Source organism: Leptonotus elevatus, chromosome 1 (assembly GCF_054856555.1).
Source record: "Leptonotus elevatus isolate MCC_2025b chromosome 1, RoL_Lele_1.0, whole genome shotgun sequence".
NCBI classification, from domain to species: domain Eukaryota; kingdom Metazoa; phylum Chordata; class Actinopteri; order Syngnathiformes; family Syngnathidae; genus Leptonotus; species Leptonotus elevatus.
In genome coordinates this window covers 291,587-316,712 of record NC_141239.1, presented here as the reverse complement: position 1 = coordinate 316,712, position 25,126 = coordinate 291,587, and the positions used below count along the sequence as shown (strand labels likewise).

Sequence of the window (25,126 nt, the reverse complement as noted above, 5' to 3'; positions counted from 1 at the left end):
GAGATTCGCCATGTTGCCAAAAGCTCGTTTTGCCAGTGTTTCAACAGGTTTGTGAATAATGATGAAACTTCGCTATATTATTATATTGTGCGGCGGGCGGTCTCCGGAGCGCGTCACCTCCGGGGTGAGCTAATTGCTGCAAAATGGGAACGGATAGAAATATACTTTTTTCCTGCTCTTTCTTTTGCTAGCTTCCATGTGTTGATAGCAATAGAACACCTTGTGGGCCTTGCCAGATTTTGTGGAGGGGATTTCTTGTTGTGAAAATGACTGGGAGGCAATGAGTTAATAATCTTTTTTTCTTTTTCTTTTTTTTACGATTATGCAGATTTTGTAATTGTGAAGTGTAATAATTGTAATTGTAATGACATTTGGATGAATTGTCACCTTTCAGGAGGCTTTTGATGCGATGCCAATGAAAGGCATCGATCGACATACGCCGATCACAAACGGGGAAATGAAGTCGCTCGCTCGCTGCGTCTTTTCCGGCAAGTGACGTGGTTTGCGTGCGCCTCCTTTAAGAGGAGGAGCACCTCGCTGTTTGACTCCTCGGCTGCTGCCTCATTCGCGTTTGTCTGGCGGAGGAAGAGGAGGGGGGTGGGGGGTCCCCCCCCCCCCCCCCCCCTGTTTGCTCCCCAGCACCACCTTTTGATAAGCGACAAGCGCTATGCTCCACTCGCTGTGCTACGCTAAAAAGATGGGTCGCCGCATCGTGGCCACCCTGAGGAGGAGTAAGCACCTCCGTCGCCACCTGCTGGTAAGTCAACACACCCTCCAAGCTTACCCCGGAGGTGACGCGCTCCGGAGACCGCCCGCCCGCCGCACATGGGGGCCTCCTAATTGATGAAGACGAGGGTGAAGTTGCTGCGTCATGTTGATGGCGTGTCGTCCGTCTTGCATTTCACGCGCCTCCTCGCCGTGCGTGCGTGCGTGTTGTTGCACTGTAATGTTGTGTTGTGGTTTGTGTATTGCGCAATGTGCGTGAAATCGTCAATGATGACGAGGGTCCGCTAATTGTTCATCATCTGACGCGCTTCCCGCGATTTCCGCCTCCAGGATTTGCTGGAGAGCAGATTTAGTCTTGGTGAATTCTTCTTTGCTTGAGTGCGGTTTTCTTTGTGTGTCGTGTGACCTCCTGACCTCCTGACCTCCACGGGTATGAATCCTGGTTCAATTCAAATGTCGGCCTGCTGCAATTGAGTCCAGTTCAAGCCCAGCCCAGTCCGTCTTTCACCCAGGTTAAATCCGGCTAATCCATGTTTTAGGTTCAATCTCGGTCCGAGTTGACCAAGTGGATGTTGAACCGATACTCCTCGATACCAAATGCAAATTCTGTTATTCAGAGTGTTTTTGCCACTTTATTTACGTAGTGCTGTTGTTGCAATGTCTTTCAATGATTATTTATTGTTTCGATCAGCTCATGTTCAATAAAACATGCGTGCTTCATGTAACTGCATTGGATTCAATGTTAAATGTAAATATGAATTTGTTTTCATCCTAACGCACCAAATTAAGAGCAAGACGTTTCTACTTACGGCATTGATACTTGTGAGAATGTCTTCCATATAAAAGTCCAATTGGTACTGCAGGAAATCCTTCACCGAATTCAAAATCAAGGGGAACGCAACGGAATCGGGCCTTTGTGAATCCAATCCAATCGATTTTGTAAACGGGAATCGAGAGCCAGCCCGAGTTCAAACCTGGTTTAGTTCTGCCGCTGGCCCGACACTTCGTCGTCTCCCTGCGCACGCACGGCCAAATTCATTTGAAGCTTTCGTTGTTTGTTTTGAAACGTTTGACTAATCTTGCTCAGAGCTGCGGCGAACCCGAACGGGCCAAACCCGATCCTTGCTGACCACTCGCTTGTGGCAGTTCGTAAAACAAGGCCGAAGCTCGGAGGCGACGGCGCGTTGGTGTTTGCTGCTCCCAACTTGTGGAATCAATTGGCACAAAACGTCTTTAAAAGCACGCTTCCTTTTCTCTGGCCTTCCAAATAGTGACTCAATCTGTTGATATTATTATGTGACTTTAAAGTGTGTTTTTTTCCCTTTTATATCTTTTATCTTATTTGGTTCCCGTGTGGATTTTTCAACGTGCCACACAAATCAAGCTGATTTGATTTGACATTTGTCGGAGTCCAGGTACAGGATCCATCTATCGATCCATCTTTAATCTGGTTTATACCTGCTTGAATCCAGGATCAGTCCTAGTTTTTACACTTGCGGCAAACCAGCTTTAGTTCCAGTGCAGGCTTACTTTTCGTGTTGTCACATGGTTTACATTTAATGTCACGCACGCGACGGACTCTGGACAAATCCACGTGAATCCGAGTTTAGGTCGACTGCAATCTCGTCCAGGTGTAATCCAGGTGCAGACCTGTTTTGAACCAGGGTTAGACCTGGTCTAATCCAAATTTAGTCCTGATGTCATCTCGCTTGAGGTTGAGTTGAATCCTGTTGAGTTGTTTTTAAACTCGCCATCTGGTTGGCGTGCGTTGAAGGTTTTTCCCCGCCATGGCGTTGCCTAGCAACCTCCTGACACGCTGTGGCGCTGACGCCACGTTGCGCTATTGTGTTGTCGGCTCAGGATGATCCTGATTGAATCCAGATTTAGTCCTGCTTTCATCAACGTGTTGATGTGGTTTAAACGGGCCCTAAATTTGGGTCTGGTTTACACCTGGTTGAATCCCAGTCGAGCACTGGTTTTGATCCAGTTGTGTCCTTTTTCTCTGGTTCAATCCAAATTTGGGCGTCTCGCTTTAGAATGAGTTCAGTCCGCGTTTGTTGGTTTAATTGCGGTTCATTCTCGGTGTGGTCTGCTTCATGTGGTGCAGTCGTGATGTCATCCCGGTTTATACCAGTTGAATCCAGTTTTTATACCAGCGTCGTCCTGGTTTAATTCCGGTTCAGTCCTGGTGGAATCAACATTTAGGGATGTTTCCTTTTGTGTGAATTCAGGTTAAATGCAGGTTGAGTTTTGCACGGACGCAAGTTGATCTTGTTAACGCTACATTTTATGAGCGCATGACGTGACTTGAGCTGGTGTCGGCGAATCGGATGACTCGTGCGACCACTCCGGTCACGTTCCCTGGCCAAAGCGTTGACAGACACGCACGCGCCCACTGAAGGGAAACATTGATTATTCATGTGCTGGGCGCCCACCCCCCCGTCCCTCCCGCCCGGCGCCGACATGTGCCTCCCTCGCCCAAGGCCGTCAGGCGTCACACGCGGCCGGCACGCTGTCGCAACCTTTGCCTGGCGCCCGCTACGGCATCGCAGTCATTCCAAGCGCCGGGGATCTCCTCCATGTCCTCGCGGCAGCTCTTCACTTCCAAGGGTGCCGAGCGGAAGCCCGGCCGGGCGGAGGCGGGACCGCCGGACGCCAGCGGAGCGGGACGGCGCGAGGCCCGCCCGCAGGTGCGAGCGTCGCTGGCCACCTTCACGGCGTGCGCCGTGCCGGCGTCGTGCCGCGCTCGCAGCCGCTTCCTCAACCTGCGCGACAGCGTCAAGAAGAGTCCCACCAAGACCGGCGCCAAAGTGGCGGGCGGCCGCTCGCATGCGGCGTGGGTGCCCCTTGCCTACGCCAAGGTAGCGTTGACGGTTCGCGTGGGACCTCGGCCCGTGATGGCCTGAAATGTTGCACGCGTGGATCGTGTCCTCGTTTGGGATTATTTGCTTTTATTTGGAGACTGGAGTCGTAGATCGCGGGCGGCGGCGGCGGCGGCTCACAAAATGGCGTCCAGTGACCGAAGGGTCATGTGACGTGGCGCGCTTGGGCAAGACTTTGCCTCCAGTGCTGCTGTCGTTTGGTGTCGCGTGAATTTCGTCAACAAAAACGAAGGAGTTTAATGTCGTCAACAACGTTTTTCATTCCTGGCCATTCGATCTGCATCGCGATTTCATCAGTCGCGATTTGATTCGATGCCGATTAATCCCGATACGGATTGTTTGTTACAATTTGTTTTACTCAGATTTAGAAAATATCAACCAGTAAACGTATACATGTACAATGTAAGATTTGTATGAAAATGTATTGATCTGAAACTTCAGGCTTCTCAAAGTGAGCCACTGAATTTAACAAACAATCTGTTTCGTGTTTGAACTGCATTGAAATCAAATATTAAGTCTTTATGTTCCGTTAATATAACATTCTTTCATGCTTAACGTGTGAACCCTAAATAAGACGTTTTGTTGAATATTTCCATCCATTTCCAAAATATTTAAAGGCGCGCTGTAATATGGCGATATATTGCCGAATCGATTGGTTTTAACACCCCTGCTCATTAATAAACAATAACTTGGACTAAATCCGTTTGCATTTTCGTCGACTAATGAAGACAAGACGAAAATTTACTCCAGTTCAAAAAAACTGGACTAAAATCGATGGACGTTTTAGTTCAATACGAGACAAAAATGATCTGATTTTGTCAACTCGAATCTAATCTGCTAATCTGTCACTGTGACACGCCCCCTTTTAAATCTGCAGCTCGCGAGAGCGACGTGCATAAACAGAAGGTGCATTCAAGGTGAAAGGTTAAAAAAATAAGTACATTATAGTTATAATGCAACATTAATCCAAAGGCTTTAACATTCCAACAATAATGTTAATCCGACCGCTAACTCATGCTGGCTAACTTACTAGCTTGTAGCATGAAGTTATAGTCGCCAAGTCAAAGTTAATCAAAAACATGAGAGAACATTTGATGGGAAATCGTTTTCCATCCCAAATGTTCAACATAATCTGCTGACAAAAAAAAATAAAATAAAAATATATATATATATATACAGGGGTCAAATGATTGTCATGACTAAAACGTTGACACTTTTTGCTGACGAATAAAATTGTTTTGTTGTACTAAAATTTATAGTCAACTAAAAATGGACTAAATGAAAACAGGATGAAGTTGACTGTTAAAAACTAACAAGCGTGATTGAAACTGGACTAAAACTGAGACTAAATGAAAGAAGGTCACGACCTTGGCGGTTGTGGGAGGCACCCTGAGCGCATACTGTTAGCCACGCCCTCTTGCCGTGCAGTTTGTGGCTTCGCGCCAGCAGGCTGTCCAAACGTGCCACAACGTGTGTGAAGCGTCTTTCAGTGTGCAAAAGAGGAAAGAAAAGTCTGGCGAGTCTGGCGACTTCTGGATTTTGGATTCATCCCGGATGTCCGCCTCACTAAAAGAAAAGAGGACGAGGGCCCGTGAAGAGGATTCTCACTTTATTCTCGCAATTCTGACTTTAAAGTGAGAATTCTGCCAGCTTTTTTTTCCTTCTCTCTCTTCACTGGCCCCAAACCGCTTCATTGAAACCTTCATTTGTAGTCCATCATTTTCAGCTTGATTGGCTGACGAACAGGAAGCGCTCGAGTGTGCTTTTGTCAAGTCGCGACGGTGAAGCAGCAGCCGAGATCAATGCGCTCGATGCGTGCTCATTTCAGCCAGCGGGCGGCGTTGCGTAACGGAGGTCAGCGGGACGAAGGCCGGAACCTCCCGCCCGCCCGCTCCTCTTCGCACCCGCTGCCGCAGACGTTGGCCCGCACGTGTTGGCCTCACCTGAACATCTCGTCACCTTGTGGAAAGCGAGTTGACGTGTTTCCTCCTTTCAGGCCAACCCGCCTCCCGTGCTGGTCGACGCAGACAGTCTGGACACGCCCCCTTACGTGAGTGTCACGCCTCCTCCGTTTGTAGCGCTTTGCCGTCACTATTTTATTTGTTCCTTTCTAAACGATATAAACATTTGCCGTATGTCACAAATGAAACTCCCTTTTTTTTCTGTATGCGTCCCTCGGAGGGAAAATGTTGTCTTCGGTGCGAGCGAGCGATGAACGGCGATCATCGCTCGCTCCTTCCCGACTCTCAAATCATTCGGAGACGCGTCGGCGCTTCTCGGGCTGAAAGCGTTCCGCCCGCGCTTCCTCATTGCTGTTAATGACGTCATCGCTCGGAGGCGTTATTGATCCGCATCGGCTTTCGGCTTCCGTGATGAAGAATCTCCGTGTGAATGAAAACATCACACGGGAAGTCGTGAATTGCGCTTTTGCAAATGCACCAAAAGCGAGTTACAGAAGTCGTATTCGTACACCGCTTCGAAAGGTCGCGACCTTTAACCTCGAGGCCACACGGTGTGGAGGTTTCCCTCTTCCGACACAAGCCGATTCCAATCAGCAAGCTCGTTATCAGGCTGATGAGCTGATCATATGTCAGCTGTGTTGGAAAAGGGAAACATCCAAAACCTGCAGGACTCCGGCCCTCCTCGAGTCGAGGCTATCCAGCCACATGAACTTTAGGGCTTTATGTATAAATGTAACCTAGAATTTTGGTTCCTTACTTAGCGAGCGCCTTCGAAGTATATACTACAGTATGTCGACTTTGAGTTTACTTACAAGTACACTTCACATTTACTTGGCGGAGTCGACTTCCAAAACATCATTTTCAGTATACTTCAATATACTTCTTTTTGCTAAAGATAAGTCTGTGGTGAGGACATCATGACAGGAAGTACAATGACAGGACGCAACATTCAAGGAAGTTGTGACCAGGAGCGAGTTTAGCGACTGGAAGTTAAGATTTACACGACAGCTGTCAAACGATTCTGTTTTGTAATCACGATTAATCGCTTCATGGAAAAGGCTTTTTATCAACATTTTTTTTTCCCGCCAAATCTGAAGAGCACCGGCCGGTTATGTGTTCATTTCCTGTTGCGAGGACGTCTTCCCCATTTTTGGATCCACGGCGCACGCGCCTCGTTCTCCGATCACTTCATGACTCGCATCATTTCAAATGGAAAAAAAAGGACCCCAGTGTTTTGACATGAACAAATATTCTAAATGTGATACGCAAACATTTATTAAATGCTTGACTTGAATGCATGTCATTATCATCCGCTGCCACGCGACAGGATCTTCTATGGCGAAAAATTATTAATCTGCGTTAATTCTAAATGAATGCCATCATTTCTTGTGATTAATTAATCGGTAAACGCTTTCACTTTGACAGCACAAATTTACACCTAAAGGAAGTTTGAAACTACGTTTTAAGGAACAACAACTAATGTGTGTGTAATTAGTAAAAGAAAGAAAAAAAAATGTTTTTACAGGAAGTAGTAATCTGTGTGCCGTGTTTTTGTGTCTATTGACGGAACGCGCAGGTGAACGGCACGGAGGCGGACTACGAGTACGAGGAGATCACGCTGGAGAGGGTGAGTGATGATGATGATGATGATGATGATGATGATGATGATGGTGATGATGATGATGATGATGATGATGATGATGATGATGACGCGACGCGTGCGCAGGGTAACTCGGGCCTGGGCTTCAGCATCGCGGGCGGCATCGACAACCCGCACATCGGCGAGGACCCCAGCATCTTCATCACCAAAGTCATCGTGGGGGGGGCCGCCGCGCAGGACGGACGCCTCAGGTGTGTGTTACGCACCCCCACGGCCCTTTTCAGCGCCGCCTGCATTATGCAACGCTGCGTCAGACGATCGTCTTCACCCGCCGCTCCTCGGCTTTCGCATCTCGCGTGTTTGATGACATCATCCATAGTTGAAGGCCTTCGACAGCCAGTTCGAGGATCAGATCGATCGAAATCGGACCGAATCCGTCGAAAATTGCTGCCAACAAAACCTGACCTTGTTTGAACATGACAACATGGCTGCCAAGAGGGACCAGTTGGTTTACAAAACGCACATTCACGAAACACACTCTTCTCACAAAACAGACGTTTGTTTGTTTGTTTGTTTGTTTGTTTGTTTGTTTGTTTGTTTGTTTGTTTGTTTAGCCCAGGTTGCCTTGCTTCACCTGCACAACGCTCTCTCTCTCTGTGTATCTCTCTCTCTCTCTCTCTCTCTCTCTCTCTCTCTCTCTCTCTCTCTCTCTCTCTCTCTCTCTCTCTCTCTCGTAAATTAAGTTGCATAACAACATTTAATTTTGTTTTTAATATGAAACAAAGTGAAATTATATCTAGCATATAGTGGACACACATTGTCTACAATACGAAAACAATGTGGGACAATCATTGCGGTTTTTGAGAGTGGATGTAAACATTGCAGGTTCTCTTTAGCAGGCGGGACCTCCATTTAAAAAAAAATATATATATATGAATATAAGTGAGTAACTAACACGTTTTTTTTGTCATGGAATTATTCTTTTTTTTCAGGCAAAAATGAAGCAAAAACTCAAATGGAAAGCATTCATTAAGACGATGACCGTAATTAAAATTGACTGACGAAAACCAAAACAACGCAGTGACGCAAATTCACAAAATCCGATCAGAGGAAAGAATGAAACGCGGGTGCGAGAAAAGAACCACCTCACAAACTGTTCACTTTTTTTCATGTTCAAAACACGTTTACGTTGATTGTGCAGCTGTTACAATTAATCTCAGGCTTTTTTTTATTTACGTGAAAACTAAGTTTTAAGATGTCTCATAATCGTCAGTTCAACATGTTTGATTGTAAACGTGTTAAATGTGTCTTACATGTTCAACAAAATAGGCGTGTTATTATTTTGTGTATAAAAGCTGAAATGTATGCTGAAGGAAAACAGCAACTAAATTGTCAATTTAGTGGACGGAAATCGGATTCAAACTCAAATACAATCAGATGACGTCAAAGTTGAATTTTAGTTCAGCTGAATGAAAATTTCCTGTGAAAATGAAAACTGTCGCGTAAGCTTGCCGTACGTTTGAGTCAAAAGTGTCACCGCTTTTCAGGGTGAACGACGTGATCCTGCGCGTGAACGACGTGGACGTCCGCGACGTGACGCACAGCCGCGCCGTGGAGGCGCTGAAGGAGGCGGGCTCTCTGGTGCGGCTGTACGTGCGGCGCCGCAAGCCGCTGGGCGACAAAGTCATGGACATCAAACTGGTCAAGGGACCCAAAGGTAGACGGAGGGACGGACGGAGGGACGGACGGAGGGACGGACGGAGGGACGGACGGACGGAGGGACGGACGGACGGACGGACGGAGGGACGGGCGGAGGGACGGACGGACGGAGGGAGGGACGCACGGAGGGAGGGACGGACGGAGGGACGGACGGAGGGACGGACGGACGGACGGAGGGACGGACGGGCGGACGGAGGGACGGACGGAGGGAGGGACGGACGGAGGGACGGACGGAGGGAGGGACGAGGGACGGACGGATGGACAGACGGACGGAGGGACAGACGGACGGACGTCTTCATGGTTGGATTGCCGTGACTGCACGCCGTGGCCTTTGTGTGTCTTTTAGGTCTGGGCTTCAGCATCGCCGGCGGCGTGGGCAACCAGCACATCCCGGGCGACAACAGCATCTACGTCACCAAGATCATCGAGGGCGGCGCCGCCCACAAGGACGCGCGGCTGCAGATCGGGGACAAGCTTCTGGCGGTGAGCGCGGCCGGCAGAAGCGTGCCTGAAGCGTGACGTGTGTGCGTGCGTGACACGTGTGCGTGACACGTGTGCGTGCGTGCGTGCGCAGGTGAACAGCTGCTGCCTGCAGGAGGTGAGCCACGAGCACGCCGTCACCGCCTTGAAGAACACGCCCGACGTGGTCTACCTGCAAGTGGCCAAACCCAACAACGTCTTCATCGCCGACACCTTCGACAGCCGTAATTTGCACACAAAAACCTCCTTCGCTCGTCTTTCCACTTTTCTTTTCTTTCCACTTTTTCTTTGATTGCTCATTTTTCTCGTTCTTTTCTCTCTCTTTTCTTCCCCACTGCAAAAAAGGACAGTAGCAAATTGAAGAAGAAGAAATATCGTAAAATGCGAACATTATGACTTCAATTGACCTGCAAGATTTTGAAAAATAAGAAAATAATACGATGGCCGTATTAAACACAGCAATCTTGAAAATAATATTTTGAGACTCAAAACGTGTCATGCTGACTTTTTTCAAGCTGTAATAAATACAACAATTTTCTGAACAAATACAACCACTTAAGTTATATTGCACTTTTGTCTGATTGTTTTCATACTTGTATTTTCCCCGCTTATCTTATTACTGGATTTAAGTTATATTGCACTTTTGAAAGCCCAGTTCAGGGTTCGTGGGTTCAAACGCTTGTTTTAAGCCTCACAAATACTTCAAACGTGCTGTTATCTTAGTTAAGGTTTCTGTTTTTTTACACTTCTTTTTGCTTCCTTTTTCTTCTTTTTTCTTCCACGCTGTTGTTGTTGTTGGTGGTCCTGACGGCGTGTGCGCTTGTGTGTGCGTGTGTGTCTTGTTAGCGTTCTCTCAGCACCTGGACAATCATATCAGCCCCCCCAATTTCCTGTCTCAGCCCGCGGCCCCGCCGGCCACGTCCGGACGCTTCTCACCCACGCCCAAGAGCATGCCGGGAGATGACGACGTCTCACGGTAACGGCGCGCGCGCACGTTGGTCATGCGCGTAACGTAACGGCGGGGGGCGGGTTGGCGGGGGTCCGCCGGCAGCTGCTGCTCAGTTTGTCGTAAAACAAGCCAAAGGAAAAGACATTTGGGCTCGGGAAAGCTCAAAGTCAATCAACTCCTCCTTCCTTGAAAATGATGATGATGATGATGATGATGATGATGATGATGATGATGATGATGGAGGAGGAAGGAGCACATGATCTTAAACCTCAGGAAGTGTCGTCAAGTTCAGGCCTTTTGCATTTTTGTCTCTTCCTGCTTGATGACGTCGCATGCTACGATGCTAGCTTCTGTTTGCTTGATGACGTCGCATGCTACGACGCTAGCTTCTGTTTGCCGTACAAGAAGTTTCAATTGACGGTAGATTGGTTTGAAAATGCAGTTTTTCGGCTTTGCAAAATGTGAATTTAAGATATTTGCTTGTTTATTCTAAAGTGAAATGTATGAAGTCGAAATATTGCTTCCCCGAATACACAATGATTCGTTGGTAGGATGCTCAAATACTGAAATATTTGACAGCACGTGTTGTTCCTCTTCCAGCAGGGAACCCCGCAAGGTGGTCCTGCACCGCGGCACCACAGGTCTGGGCTTCAACATTGTGGGCGGCGAGGACGGCGAAGGCATCTTCATCTCCTTCATCTTGGCCGGAGGACCCGCCGACCTCTGCGGGGAGCTGAGGAAGGGCGACCGCCTCGTATCCGTACGTTACGCCGCCGCTTGTGCTTGCGACCGTGCCTGACGCGCTTCCGCCAAAACTTTGGACTTGGTTAGGATTTCTCAAACCAAGTAACATTTTCTGCACTATCGAGTGCATCTGGTTAGAAAAAATAGATCTATCTTTTTTTTTCATATATTGTCTGCGCAGGCCAAAACGCCACCGTTTTGTACGGTACGTTGTGAAATGAGGTGCTTACAGATACACCAATAAAAAATGCATTGAAAAGAAAATAACATCAAAATGTGCGCAAACAAAAGAAGCGAAGCGTCCGAGATTGCGAGCGGCGCTAATCGTGCGCGTTGTTGCGTGTGCGTGCAGGTGAACGGCGTGGACCTGCGCAGCGCCACGCACGAGCAGGCGGCCGCCGCGCTGAAGAACGCCGGGCAGACGGTCACCATCATGGCGCACTACAGGCCCGAGGGTGAGTGGCGGGCGCGTTCGCACGCAACACGGCAACACGGCCACAAACACGCTTTTGCGGAGGAACGCCGCCAGTTTGCGCCAAATGATTTCGTTGCTTGAGTTCACAAACTCCCGACAATCTTGAACGTTCCCGCTGATAACGTTTGCATCGGACTAGTCGGGCGTGGTTTCGGCAGGACGAAGCCAAGAAGCGCCGATGGCGGCGGCGGAGACCGACAAACCGAACGGACGCTGCAATTAATTATTCCGGCAGAATTACTCGCCGTTTCCTTGTTCAATTTCAACAGCGAAATGACTTTCCTGCATTTTTATCGGCGAAACAAACAAAATGTTGGGATCGTTTTGTTCAAACAAAAATGGAAAGAATTTGTGTTTCGTGGGATTGCGAGATTTCGCATCGGGACTCGACGTGAGCAGATCCTCAAAACGAGGCCACTCGACGGCACATTTAGGGATGTTCAATATAAAAAAATAAAAATAAAAAAAAGTTATTATACTGTATGAAAATATTGTAAACTACAAAAATTCCTTCTATTAAAAACCACCATATTGTGCTTTTGGACAAAAACAACCGCACTTCGTATTGAGGCACTTACTTGCTAACACGCATCGAGTGCCACCACAAATGGACTCGATGGCACGCAAACGTCATCTGATGATGAGGGCGGGTCCTAATTACACGCCGGAGGTGGACAAAACATGCCCTATGAAAATGAAACTGCACTCCTAAACTCACCACCAGAGGGAAATTGTGGCCGTTCCAATCTGGCCATATTGTGGTTTTGGCGAGCGCGGGCGAGTGCAATTCGTGGCATTCCACGGCGCTCGCCTGACGCGTCGCCGCCGTTTCCCGCGCAGAGTACGGCCGCTTCGAGGCCAAGATCCACGAGCTGAGGGAGCAGATGATGAACAGCAGCATCAGCTCCGGATCGGGATCGCTCAGGACCAGCCACAAGAGGTCGCTCTACGTCAGGTCAGACGCGCCGCCGCGCACGCGCCGCGCGACCTTCCGCGCGACCTTCCGCTCCTCTCGCAAGTCCTGACGTGCGCGCGCGCGTCCCAACGCAGGGCGCTGTTCGACTACGACCGGACTCGGGACTCGGGCCTCCCGAGTCAGGGTCTCAACTTCAAGTTCGGGGACATCCTGCACGTGCTCAACGCCTCCGACGACGAGTGGTGGCAAGCGCGCCACATGACGGCCGGCGGAGACGTGCAAGAGGTCGGCGTCATCCCCAGCAAGAGGAGGTGGGACGCCACGTGCACGCCGCGTCCTCTCGTGCGCACGCTTGTTGGCTTGACTTGAAGCGCTTTTCATTTGGTTGACAGAGTGGAGAAGAAAGAGCGAGCCCGGTTGAAGACGGTCAAGTTCAACCCCAAGTCTCGAGAACGAGGGGTGAGTCGGGCCGCGCCCGCTTCCTCGCTTAGCGGCCTAGCATGTAGCCCGCTAATGCTTGCATTTCACACATGAGCACGGCCGTTAGCATCTAACACGTTAGCTCTCATTTGTCTCAGTCAGCTGATGTGTTAGCACTTTGGTTAGCATGTCATTTGTGTTAGCATGTAGCACGTTAGCCCCCACTGTTGGCACGTCACATTAGCTTTTCTGTTAGCATGTTAGCGACAAGGGGGGTCAAAAGAATCAATTCCTGTTTGTCTGATGGATTCTGGTGTAAGTTCAAGTTTGATGCTCGCAAAGTTTTTCAAGTTCAATTTGCTATGCTAGCTACTAGCACCGCATACTAACGAGCGCGTGCGTGCGTGTGTTCGTGCGTGCGCGCGCGCGTGCGCCGGAAGCATCCCGCAGCTGATCTTAACTGCATGTCGCTGATCTTTGAGCATCGCGGCGGCGGCGCGACCGATCGCTAATGGCCCGACTGACAAGCGCATGACCCAATGTAACCTTTGACCTGGACGTCTTCCTCATCTTCCTCTTCATCGCTCATATTCCAAACATGTGGATAGGCAAATATTCACATGTTTGCGCTGTTGCTGTGGCAACGCTTTCGTCTCCCCTGGAATGGCTGCACGCGCATCTCTCACACCTTGCTCGTGCGTGCACGGGTGAGAATGTGCACTCTTGTGTGTGTGTGTGTGTGTGTGTGTGTGTGTGTGTGTGTGTGTGTGTGTGTGTGTGTGTGTGTGTGTGTGTGTGTGTGTGTGTGTGTGTGTGTGTGTGTGTGTGTGTGGTCCTTCCTCTGCATCACCTCTGCCCTTCCGTCAGCATCCGCAGTTTGAGCGTCAGTGGTGGTTTGACGCCGTACTTCCTGTCCCTGTCATGTGTACTTCCTGTAGCCGTCGGGCGACAAGCGTAGAAAAGGCGTGTTGGCTCGCTCCTTCCTGTTCGGGAAGAGTCGCGACGGCGGCGAGCAGGACAGCAGCGACGTGGAGCGTGAGTACGGCGCCCGCCGCTCGCAGCCGCCACCGGGGGGCGCCGCGTGCTCATGGGTCAGCGACAGGAAGAGAGATCAGCCGGCGACCCGGTTGCCATGGCGACGAGGCCGCCCATCGTTGTCTTTTTTCTTTTTCTCAATTGGACACGAGCGGCTCAAACGGCGTCGTCCTCTCTCGCATCGCGTCTGCTCTCTCGCTCTGTCGCTGTGACGCCGTAACTTCCTGTTTGTGCTTCTTCTTCTCTTGTGGCTTTCAGGACGCCGTCGACCTCCTCGCCAAAGGACACAGTGAGTCCCGAACCCCCCCCCCTCCCCACCTGTGACCCCCCTCCCCCCCATTACACATAAAAACAACAACATTACAGTATTTAACATCTGCGTAGCACATGTAGGCTAACTGACGTTAGCAGCTAACGGCTAATAGCAACGCGCTACCGTTTTAAAGAACGTTCGCCATTTAGAAACTTCAAATAATCACAAAAGACAAATCAGCATTCTGACTTCCATATTTTGCTCCGAAATGAAAAGCAATGTTGAGAGAGGGAATCGCTGCTATTCGGACCTCCCGTGCTGCGACTGCGTTTCGTATACAGGCTTTGGATCGTCGAGCTGCTGCTTACATTGCTTCGCCAGTAGGTGGCTCTGTTTGACAAAATCAAATATGTCAACACACATGGAACTATGGCAAGGCTGACCTCTACTGGCGAAGGAACAACATAACGAGTTGTCTTGGCAACAGATCCGTTGGCGACACAATTGACTAACATGAGCGACACGACGCTTGTTGACAAAAACGGCACGTTTATTTTTGGGGCCGGCCCACTTTCCATTCTGCGTCCACGCGACAGGCGGCGCTGATTGATGGGAAATCGATTGAATATCCACGTAGACGGCATCGGAAAAAAATCAATTGGATTGGCAAGTGTCAAAAAGTCTCAAGTTCCGTCTCACTGCGTTTGTGTCCTTCCTTACCAGGTGACGTGCGTTCTTTTGCATCATTTCTGCCAGCACCATTAATAATAATAATAATAATAATAATGATGCATGGGATGTATAGAGCGCTTTGTTGGACACTCAAAGACGCTTCACGATGGAACGGAGACATTATTCGTGCACATCGACACCGCGTGGCGGGAAGGCAGGCTGACGCAAGGACGCGCGGCTGCCGGCGTGCGCCTACGGCCCCTCCCACCACCGCCAAACATTGGCGCCTTCCATACACCGGTGTGAGGAGCAACACATCGGCGTGCGTGCCTTGCTCAAGGACACGCCGCAGATAATGGGGATCGAACGGCCGCCACCGATGTTGTCTGGATTCAACTTTTTGGACAAAAATGTCGCCCGACGACATTGATTGTTTTTTCAAATGAATTGAATCACATGTTCAAACCATTTGGCAGGAATGGCTCGATTGAATATTGCCAACGATATCGGCCACCCAAACTCGGGCAACGCCAGACCACATACACAATCTTACAAAAGTGAGCACACCCCTCACATTTGGGAACGTAAATCAATATAGTCCAAAAAGGACCGGTCGCCCGCCAACAGAAGAGTAAATGTTAGGGATGGACCCGTTTGGTACTTCGAGACGATATTCATTTGCAGGAAAGACAAAATATTCACATCAAAACTTTTCAAATGTAAATATAAGGAATTGACAGCTTTGTGCACAAATGATAACAAAAATGGCAGGAATCAAAAACTAAGCAAGTAAAAGTTTTCGACTGTAGAAAAAAACACTTACAATTTCTTTTTTAATTGTATTTTTTTTTTTAAATAAAGTGTCAGCATCATATATAAAAAAAAAATATGAAGCGGAAATTTAAATAAATCCAGAATTGAAAAAGTATTCCTCAGCAACAAATGCATGCGAACGTTGCTCATTTGGGTTTTTGGTCGTAGTTTGTAGTTTGTAGTTTGTCGGTTTCAAAAGATGTTTGCAGAAAGGTCAACTTTTTCTGAATGTCTTCAAATTGTCTTGACAACATTAAAAAGTCAGCAAAGTTGCCGACGTCTCGCTGAGCATTCGTCAACTTTATCGGCCTTCAGATTCGTAAAACAGACCATATTTGTCAAAAAGCCAAATATCGGCACCGATCATCGGTCTATCCCTCGTAAATGTAGGCCAAAAAAAGGACTGGTCGCCATCCAATGCGTAGGGCAGGCGTCATGTCAGCAGTTGTCCAACGAGCTCACCACTGACATGCACCTCTTTTTAGATCTGTATAGTTTTTGTTTGCTTTTTTGTAAAAGGAAAACAACCTTTTTGTCACACTTGCATTTTTGAAGGCGTTTATCGCAATATGCTTCATTAGCGAGTCTCAAGCGGCCAAATAATGTCACCAAGTCGAGAATCAAACGGCGAACCCGGAACGGCAACCAGGACGTCCCGACGGGGACGGACACGCTCTGGCCCCGCCCCCTCCTTCCTCGACCCCTCCCTCCCTTTCCTCACCACCTCCAGGAATCTTCGCGGCCGCCGGCGGATGTCGTCGCCATCGAGATGGCCGCCCTTCAGGCTCCGCCTCCTGCTGATCAGCACTTTGTTTATTTGTTTTTGGTTTGTTTGTTTCTGCAGAAAATGCAAACTTGTTTCACGTGTGACCTTTTTTGCGCTGGCGTTGGTTTCCATGCGATATTTCCAAGTTGGGACTGACGGCCGTTGCGCTTTGTCCTTGCAGAACACGCCACGTCCAACGCCAGCGACAGTGAAAGCAGCTGCCGTAAGTCTTTGTTGACCCCGTGACCCCGTGACCCTCGTGACCACGTCACTGTCTTTTCATTCTGTCGCCCCAAAAAGTGGAATTCTTCCAGAAAGGAAGTCGTCCCCCAAAAAGTTGCATATTATCATTTGAAAACGTTTTTTAAACAACAAAAATCCGTCATAGTCGCATTTTAAGGGGGAAGCTTTGTTCTAAAAAAAAAAGTGTTTTCCAAAATAACTTTTATAATAAATATATAAAATAAATCATCGTCCTCAGAACAGGAAATGTCCAAAGAATGAACACATAACCGGCAGGTGCTCTTCAGATTTGGCGGGGGTTTGATTAAAAAGCGTTAAGCCATTAATTGTGATTAATCAAAATTCTAAGATGTGATTCATCTGATTTTAAAAAATTATATTCACAAAAATAATTGTGTATGTTTATAAAAGTCATACTCGATGATGTCGCTTCTCAAAGGACGAGCATTTTGTTCCGATGTCCTTCTGGCTAATACCCCAAAATACATAAGCGACCAAATAAGCGAGTCGTCTGCAACTTGTAGATAAAAAATATGTAAAAAAACATAAGTTGTCAGAAAATAAGAGATGAAAGGTAAAGGAAAATAAATGACCGAAAAAGAAGAAGAAGAAAAGCAGAAAATGATCGTAAAATTTCAGAAAATGGAATTGAAAAAAGGCAGAATAGAAAAGTAACCATAAAATGTCCCAAATCAAAAGAAGGCAGAAAAGGACGACACGTTGCGCGCGTGCCTCCGTCACAGCCGCTTTGGCCAGTCAGAAAGAAAAGGCGTGAAATGGAAGCAGAATATCCAAAAACAAAAGAAGAAATGGCAGAAAATTCATAGCAACAAAAGCACTGCATGAAAAAAACGAAGAGCCATAAAAGGACCACATGGACAAAATATATGAAAAACGTTTGCCAAAGCAAGAAGAAGGAAAACGTCAGCAAATGAACTCGTCCGCTTTGGAAGCCGCTGTCGTGTTTTTGTTCGCCTGCCGGCAGCGCACGCGTTCCTTCGTCGCAATCTGGGAAATGTTTTCTTTTTTCTTTTGGACCGAAAACGACAGCAAAGCTTGTTGAAATGAAGAAATGAGTCGATTTCCGTCCGTCCGAGGAACGTTGCGTGTTTTCCTCAATGTTGTTTGCAATCACGTCTTTTTGTGCCGGCAGGCGGACCGGACGACTTTGTGCCGTCGTACGAAGCCGTCACGCAGCAGGAAGGTAACGTGTGGCGCCGTCGCCTTGGCGCACGCCGCCGCGCTTTCTCGGCCTGACGCCGCCGCCATCTTGTCTCGTCCAGTCGGCTACGCGCGACCCGTCATCATCCTGGGGCCGATGAAGGACCGCATCAACGACGACCTCATCTCCGAGTTCCCCGACAAGTTTGGCTCCTGCGTCCCGCGTGAGTGCGGCGCCGTCCGACCGTCCGTCCGTCCGTGTCCGACCTTGGGTTCGTTCTTGACCTTGGGCGCGCGTCTTCGCAGACACCACGCGACCCAAACGCGACTACGAGGTGGACGCTCGCGATTATCACTTTGTGGCGTCCCGGGAGCAGATGGAGAAGGACATCCAGGAGCACAAGTTCATCGAGGCGGGGCAGTACAACAACCACCTCTACGGGACCAGCGTCCAGTCGGTGCGAGAGGTCGCACAAAAGGTGCGTTCAGCATCTTGCCTTCTTTTCGGGGGCTCGCGTGCTCGCTTTAGTTTCTCTCCAAATGATTCCCACAAATCCATTTTTGTGAATTTTTCAGATGCGCAACAATATCTAGATATTTTGAGACCAACATCACGCGGGTTCGAGATATTCGCGCACACACAAGCTCTCAGACGTGTCTAAGGCCCGTTCCTCCGCCGTCCACAGGGAGGCAGTGTTGCTGTCTCCATTGAACGGAACGAGCTGTTTCTCGTTTAAAATTGGAAATCAGAAATCGAGTCTTCATTTGAATTTTCATTTTGTGTTTATTTTGCACAAGTCGGGAAACAAAATGCGACTTTTGTTTGTTTCTCCCGAGCTTGTTTTGCTTTCACTCCTTCTGCTGTTGAATTTTCTTCTTCTACGCCAATAAAGCAAAAGTGGCTTGTGGTCACGACGTGCGCGACGATCCGCAAACTTTCCGCAACTCGCAAGCAAAAGTCATGCAAAAGGCACCAAAATGAAAAAGACGTGAACATCGCGGATGAAAATCACAAACGTTTTGTGTGAATATTTTGGAGATTAATCTCTCCCCAAATGAAGTGCCGAACTTCACCAAAGAAGAAGAATGTCTTTCGACCGAATCGAAAACGAGCTCAAGGGGAAACAAACGAAGGTCGCATTTGGTTTCCCGACTTCTGTCAAATGAACCGATAATCGAGATCAGAAAACGGCTCCATTTCCGTGTTTCGATTTCCAATTTGAAAGGAGAAACGTTTCGTTCCTCTCCGGTCCGATGCGCGTCAACGACCGCATCGCCGATCGGTCCACTTTCGGAGCCGCCATATTGCTCCTCCCGAGAAACCTTTGACGGCGCACGATCCGATACATTGACAGTATGGAAATTGGACAACATCGGAGACGGCGTGATTTAGCATGTTGGACATTTGTTCTTCACACATTTTACTACTTGCCTTAATTACGTGTAGAAATGATTTGCATCGTGATGAGAAAGTCAACGTGTGTGCGCGCGCGCCTTTCAGGGTAAGCATTGCATCTTGGACGTGTCGGGCAACGCCATCAAGCGCCTGCAGGCGGCGCTGCTTCATCCCATCGCCATCTTCATCAAACCCAAGTCCGTCCAGAACATCATGTAAGGCACACACACGTCAACGCGCACACACACACACACACACACACACCCCGAATGACACGCGTGTGTGTGTGTGTGCGCGTCAGGGAGATGAACAAACGTCTGACGGAGGAACAAAGCAAGAAGACGTTCGAGCGAGCCGCCAAGTTGGAACACGAGTTCACGGAACACTTCACAGGTTGGCAACAAAACAAAACAAAAAGTCCGAAGGGAAGGCAAGCGAGCACGCTGCAAAAAAGGACAAAATTGAAGACAAAAATAAGAAAATGAGGACAGAACAAGAAAATTGAAATTCAATTCACTTGCAAGATTTTGAAAACGAAGCAAATCAATGAAGCCTTGAAAAAAGTCTTTTTAAACTAAAAACAGTCATATTGACTTTTTGCAACAATTCTTTCCTTAAAATTCATACGTGCGTGTCCCATTTTGAAGCCAGCCGGGGATTGAACCCACAACCTCCCAGTCTCGGGGTACACGCGCCATCGACTTGATAGAAGAAAAATGAGTTTCCTAAATAGAACAAAATGCTGACAATAAAGTTGCACTTATTATTATTATTATTATTATATTGCACTTTTGTTTGACAATTTTCCATTCATCTTATTACTAAATTATGCAAAATGGAAGAAAATTCTAAGGCTAAGACGGCGTGATCGTTAAATAATAAGTATCTTCAAATAAGCAGAATCATCTTGTCTCGGCGTGTGCGTGCGTGTGCGTGTGTGCGTGCGTGCGCAGCCATCGTGCAGGGCGACACGCTGGAGGAGATCTACGAGCAGAGCAAGCAGATCATCGAGGATCATTCGGGCTCGTCCGTTTGGGTGCAGTCCAAGGAGAAGCTGTGAACGCCATCGCCGTCGCCGGCCGCTTTTGGAAACGACCCCCCTTACCCCCCCCCCCCTCCTCCCCCTCCTCACGCACACACCCCAACCTTGGAGCTTGAAGGGGCGTGACCCCTCCCTCTGCTCACATTAACCCTTTAACGAGCCCACCTGAGGGGGAGGAGTCAGCTTAACGGCTTTCACAAACGAGCGAGCGGCCTGCAGGGGGCGCCAGAGACGAGTCCGACCTGCTCGGCTGCCTATTTTCCTACAAAACAAAAAAGTCTATATTGAAGCTCATGATTATTGTCACCATACAAGATTTCAATATGATCACTTCCTGTCTTATTTTTCTTTTTTAACCAAATAAAAGCGCAAACAGGAAGCGTGTTGTGTTTGTGTTTCCGTGGAGACGACCAGCGCCATCTTTACTTGCTGGCACGCTGGGATCAACTTTGACCTTTCACACTTGAGACAACAGGAAGAGAAATAAATTCAACCTTGAAAAATAAAAGCACAACTTTTAGCGTCAAAACTTTCAAAAATGCTTGGAGGGCCGGAGTCCTGCAGGTTTTGGATGTTTCCCTTCTCCAACACAGCTGATCTATGATCAGCTCATCAGCATCAGATTAGTCCCTAGTCCCGAGTCCCGAGTCCCGAGTCCCGAGTCCCGAGTCCCGAGTCCCGAGTCCCGAGTCCCGAGTCCCGAGTCCCGAGTCCCGAGTCCCGAGTCCCGAGTCCCGAGTCCCTGTTGTGGCCGGTTGCCGTCCTGCGCGTGTCGCGGTCTGGGCGGGCACGGCCGGCACCGCCCGCCGGTGACACTTGAGTGTCACAAACAAGCATACGCGCGTCGTGTGTGACGCAGCGGGCGTCCGGTACCGGCGCACCGGAATGAACTCCGCTGAGCTCCAAGCGCGCTGCTGATGACGTCAGCACACTCGAGTCCGACCACACCTGATGCCAGCCTGAAATCAAACACGGAGATTACGTGAAATAATATTCACACAAACCCGTGGATACAAAACATGAATATACTTTTATATATGAAGAAAAAGCTTACACAAACAATGCAAAACAACACACACACGACTTGTCAATAATATGTCCATTTTTTATTATTGAAAATAAAATAGTGAATGTCTAGCCATGAATTGATTGGAAGGTTTGTTGGTGTGACAATGCTGCCGCCTGCTGGTCGTATTCTCTTACTGCCACCATGCAATATTGTTGGAGGTCTTTGCAAACCTTTGAGTGGTCCTTAGCCAATGGTTGCGTTGAAGATTGCGCTTGCTGTGACGTCACTCACCTCCCACAACGTGAGGCCTGCACGCACGAACACGCGCACACATTCAAATGAATGAAGTGCACAAATCACATCAATATGCATTCACTCATAAAGCGATAATAGACGAAAGTACGTCACCTTTGTTGCCTGCCATCACACAAATGTAAATACAGTCCGAGTTGTTCTTCTGGCTCATTGACATACAAGCACACACGTGACAATAACACGCGCACGCGCACACCTGAGAGTACGGATGATGACTTGGAAACTTGGTGCAGAAAACTTGTGGAGTTTCTCATGACGTCCAACTACTGTCAAATCGTGATGGCCAAATGGAAAGTGCGTTGTGGGACGTACCGGATTGCAATCGCGTTCCTAAATCTGTCTCAGAATCAGGAGGTCACGTGACACCCTGATTCAGCAAGTGCCTTTTCTCCAATTCCATCAAATGCGACCATTGCGCTCTCTTCAAATGGCTCGATTGGGACCAGGCTGACCGAAGCCCCGCCCACGCGTGACACGCGACCCCCCCCCCCCCCCCCCACCATTTCTGTCAAATGAATTTGTAAAATATAAATATGATTTCTTTCGGCATAAACAAAATGAACCTGCTGAGGTATGTCATTCGAACCAAGCTATGATGTCATTTTGTCCCAATGTTTTTTGTTTTAATTACAGCAATTTGTGAATTCTCCCAAAATAAAAAAGGGATTTAAAAAACATTCTTACTGGCAAATCATCAGTTGTGTTTGGCTCGGAGTGTTGCAGTTTAATGTAAATGTCACAATGTTTCATTGTTTTTGTCTTTACACTTTTTGTCTTAAATGTCATGATTTCACATCACCTTTTTTTTCTTTTCTTTTCTTCTCTGGGTTTTGTTCTGGTACGTCGCGCTCTGTAACCAACAAAAGTGGGAAGTATGCAAATGCGGAGGAGTTATATCGAAGTCAAATGAATTATTGTTATTATTATTATTATTATTATTATTATTATTATTATATGACAGCTTTCGAAGCTTCTTCGCATTTCACATGAGCACAAAGACAAATCATGAGTAGCCAATTTGTCTCCTGGAAGCGACGTCATCTGAAGGTGCTTTTCTATTGGCTGCTGCCAGATGACGTCACTTCGGTGTCCCACACTTTCAAACGTTCTTATTCCGGTGAAATAAATCGACTTCAAATCACATTTAAAATCATCCCCAAGGGCTCATTCATTACTTTAATGACCAAAGACTAAAACAAAGGACATTTTTGCTATAATTATAGTTATACTTTTGTAAACATAAAATGTCATTTCAGTTCGTTTTCGTTTTTTAAAAAGCATTTTCGATTTTTATTTTTTTGGTTAATGACATTTTTTTTTAATAGAAGTTAAACAGGAAGTGAGAAGTTAACTGTGTAAATGTGGCGGAAGCAAACGTTGATCTTATTTGGAGTCATTTGATTCTTTTTGAGTTCAATGTTTGGCTTTCCTTACCAATTACTTATTCTTTTTCACGCTCTATCAATGAAGTGGCGTCCAATCAAGCAATCAATCAATCAATCAATCAAATCTTTATATGGATAGCACCTTTCATACTTTAAAAGCAACATAAAGTGTTTGACCCCCCCCCCCCCAAAAAAAAAAAAACAATAAAACCATAGACATATTCCCACACGCCAATAATCTGTGGACTCCTGAAATACTCGACGCTTTATTTGGTTTTTTTTTGTGCTTGAAAAGAGAATTGTTCTTATGCTGCCCCCAGCATATTTGTTTTTGATTGATTTTGTTTTCTTCAGCTGTTTATTTGTAGTTCACATGGAAATGACTTTAGATTTTTGTGATTTCAAATCATTATTTTAAATCCAAAATCGCGTTGCATGCGTCCTCAATAAGTGGACCTTTCGTCATTGAAAAATATTTAGGATTTGCGTTGGATAGCGTATGAATGCACGCACGTAGATGACAATATGCGTTTGCGGGTTTGACTTCGTGGCCGAGAAGGAGATTCTTTGGACTCGTCTTGTCCAGTGAGATGCTTATAGCCAAACTGGTGATGTCTTTTCAAGTTTAAAGAAGAGTTACAAAAGACAAGTCGGAAAAGCAGAGTCCGAAAAGAAGCTGAACAGGAGTCAGGAAAGAGTCAGGAAATACTAGTCTGAAAAAAAGAGTCCAAAAATAGGTTTCAAAACATCCTGAAGAAGAGGCAGGAGAGAGTCAGAAAAGAGGAGTCAGAAGAGTCGTGAAAGGCTTGGACAAAAGAGTCAGAAAAGAAGAATGAAATAAGAAGGGTCGGGAGAAAAGAAGAGCCTTGAAGGAAGAGTCAGAGAAGGACGAAGAGAGAAAAAAAGACGAGTCGGAGAACAGGGTCATAAAAGAAGACAAGAAGAGAAGAAGAATCAAAGAAGAGTTAGTTAAAAAAAGAGTCAGAAAGGACGAGTCAGAAAAGTGTCACGTCGGAGAGACGAATCTTTACAGAAAAGCCTGATAAGAAGATGAAGAAAGGAGAGTCGGACGAGGGCAGTCAAAAGAGTCAAGGATGAAGAGAAGAAGGGTTTGAAAAGAAGGCCAGAAAAAAGATTCGAAGAAGAGTGGTGAGAGAAAAAGTCCAAAAAGAATGAGAAAGAACAAGTGACAAAAGAGGAGAAGAATGGAAAAAGAAAAAGAAAAAGAGTCACAACGTCACAAGAGTGGCAACTCTGACAAACGAACAATAGAAGAAGACGACAATTGCATTGAAGGCCAGCTGGCGACCTCTTGTGGCGGTACTCGCCTGTTGCGGGTGGTGATGGTCGTCATGGCAACCGCAGCCTCAGACTTCGTCCATGGACGACCTTCAACATCCACACAAAAGCATTTCTCTATGGATGATCCGTCAATCAATCAAATGATTACAATTTCATTTGATTCTTTTGACCGTTGATTAACAAATGATGTTGATTTGATTGATTGATTGATTGATTGATTGATTGATTGATTGATTGATTGAGCAGATGATGTGGCGTGATCTTCGACTGTCACGAGTGCGAAGAGCTTGGGATGAAGATCAGCACCTCCAAATCCTCAGACGGAAAAGGGCGGCGTGTCCTCTGCGGCTCGGGTTCGAGTCTGGGCTTCCCGCCTAAAAGCAGCTGCCGCCGCGACCCGAGCCCGGATGAGTGGTCGTCGTTTATTTGCTATTGTTTGAAGGGGCAGAAATTCAGTTTTTTCAACTGAATTCGAGCTTCCGTTTAATTCCGCTCAAGTCGCGCACGTGTTTGTGTTGCTAGGCAGAAGCGGATCGCAACGGTGCTTCTCGCGTGACGTCACCGCCACCTAGCGGCCAACTTCGTTCGAACAAAAACGCCAATCGTTATTAATCTTCCGTTTCTCTTCGAAGTTTCAAAAGGACATCAAGCGTCGAAGCTGTTGTCGTGCCGGCCGTTGCCGCGGTTACCGGATCAGCATCCCAACAAAACAAAACCTTGAGCTATTTTAACGACGTTGACTTGATTTGAATGATTAAAGTGGTATTGAACTCGATCGAATAGAGCATTCTTTTTTGGTTTCCGATACTGGATTTGTTGCGACGAATAGCGGAAATCTCCAGCAGGCAAAAAAACCGCCCGA

The 25,126-nt window shown here is 47.4% G+C and overlaps 1 protein-coding gene across 13 annotated transcripts in view; it reads left to right on the top strand.

Annotated features, from left to right (window-relative positions):
- The window catches only part of dlg1b (discs large MAGUK scaffold protein 1b), a 45,467-nt gene extending 24,835 nt beyond the window's left edge, over positions 1-20,632 (top strand). For 7 of the 13 annotated variants that reach the window (XM_086097111.1, XM_086097031.1, XM_086097074.1 and 4 more), the window contains 20 exons: positions 5,605-5,658; positions 7,146-7,196; positions 7,296-7,420; positions 8,717-8,886; positions 9,235-9,371; positions 9,463-9,592; positions 10,215-10,344; positions 10,918-11,077; positions 11,414-11,516; positions 12,377-12,491; positions 12,587-12,763; positions 12,845-12,911; positions 13,811-13,907; positions 16,593-16,634; positions 17,808-17,858; positions 17,938-18,039; positions 18,122-18,294; positions 19,317-19,426; positions 19,513-19,604; positions 20,165-20,632. In XM_086097111.1, coding sequence (XP_085953237.1) covers positions 5,605-5,658; positions 7,146-7,196; positions 7,296-7,420; positions 8,717-8,886; positions 9,235-9,371; positions 9,463-9,592; positions 10,215-10,344; positions 10,918-11,077; positions 11,414-11,516; positions 12,377-12,491; positions 12,587-12,763; positions 12,845-12,911; positions 13,811-13,907; positions 16,593-16,634; positions 17,808-17,858; positions 17,938-18,039; positions 18,122-18,294; positions 19,317-19,426; positions 19,513-19,604; positions 20,165-20,271 — 2,193 coding nt within the window. In that variant the 3' untranslated portion in view covers positions 20,272-20,632. Of the gene's footprint in view, positions 1-5,604; positions 5,659-7,145; positions 7,197-7,295; positions 7,421-8,716; positions 8,887-9,234; positions 9,372-9,462; positions 9,593-10,214; positions 10,345-10,917; positions 11,078-11,413; positions 11,517-12,376; positions 12,492-12,586; positions 12,764-12,844; positions 12,912-13,810; positions 13,908-14,165; positions 14,197-16,592; positions 16,635-17,807; positions 17,859-17,937; positions 18,040-18,121; positions 18,295-19,316; positions 19,427-19,512; positions 19,605-20,164 lie in introns of all 13 variants that reach the window. The other 6 variants (XM_086097040.1, XM_086097120.1, XM_086097021.1 and 3 more) reach the window with 3 other exon arrangements.
- The last annotated feature ends 4,494 nt before the right edge of the window (positions 20,633-25,126 follow it).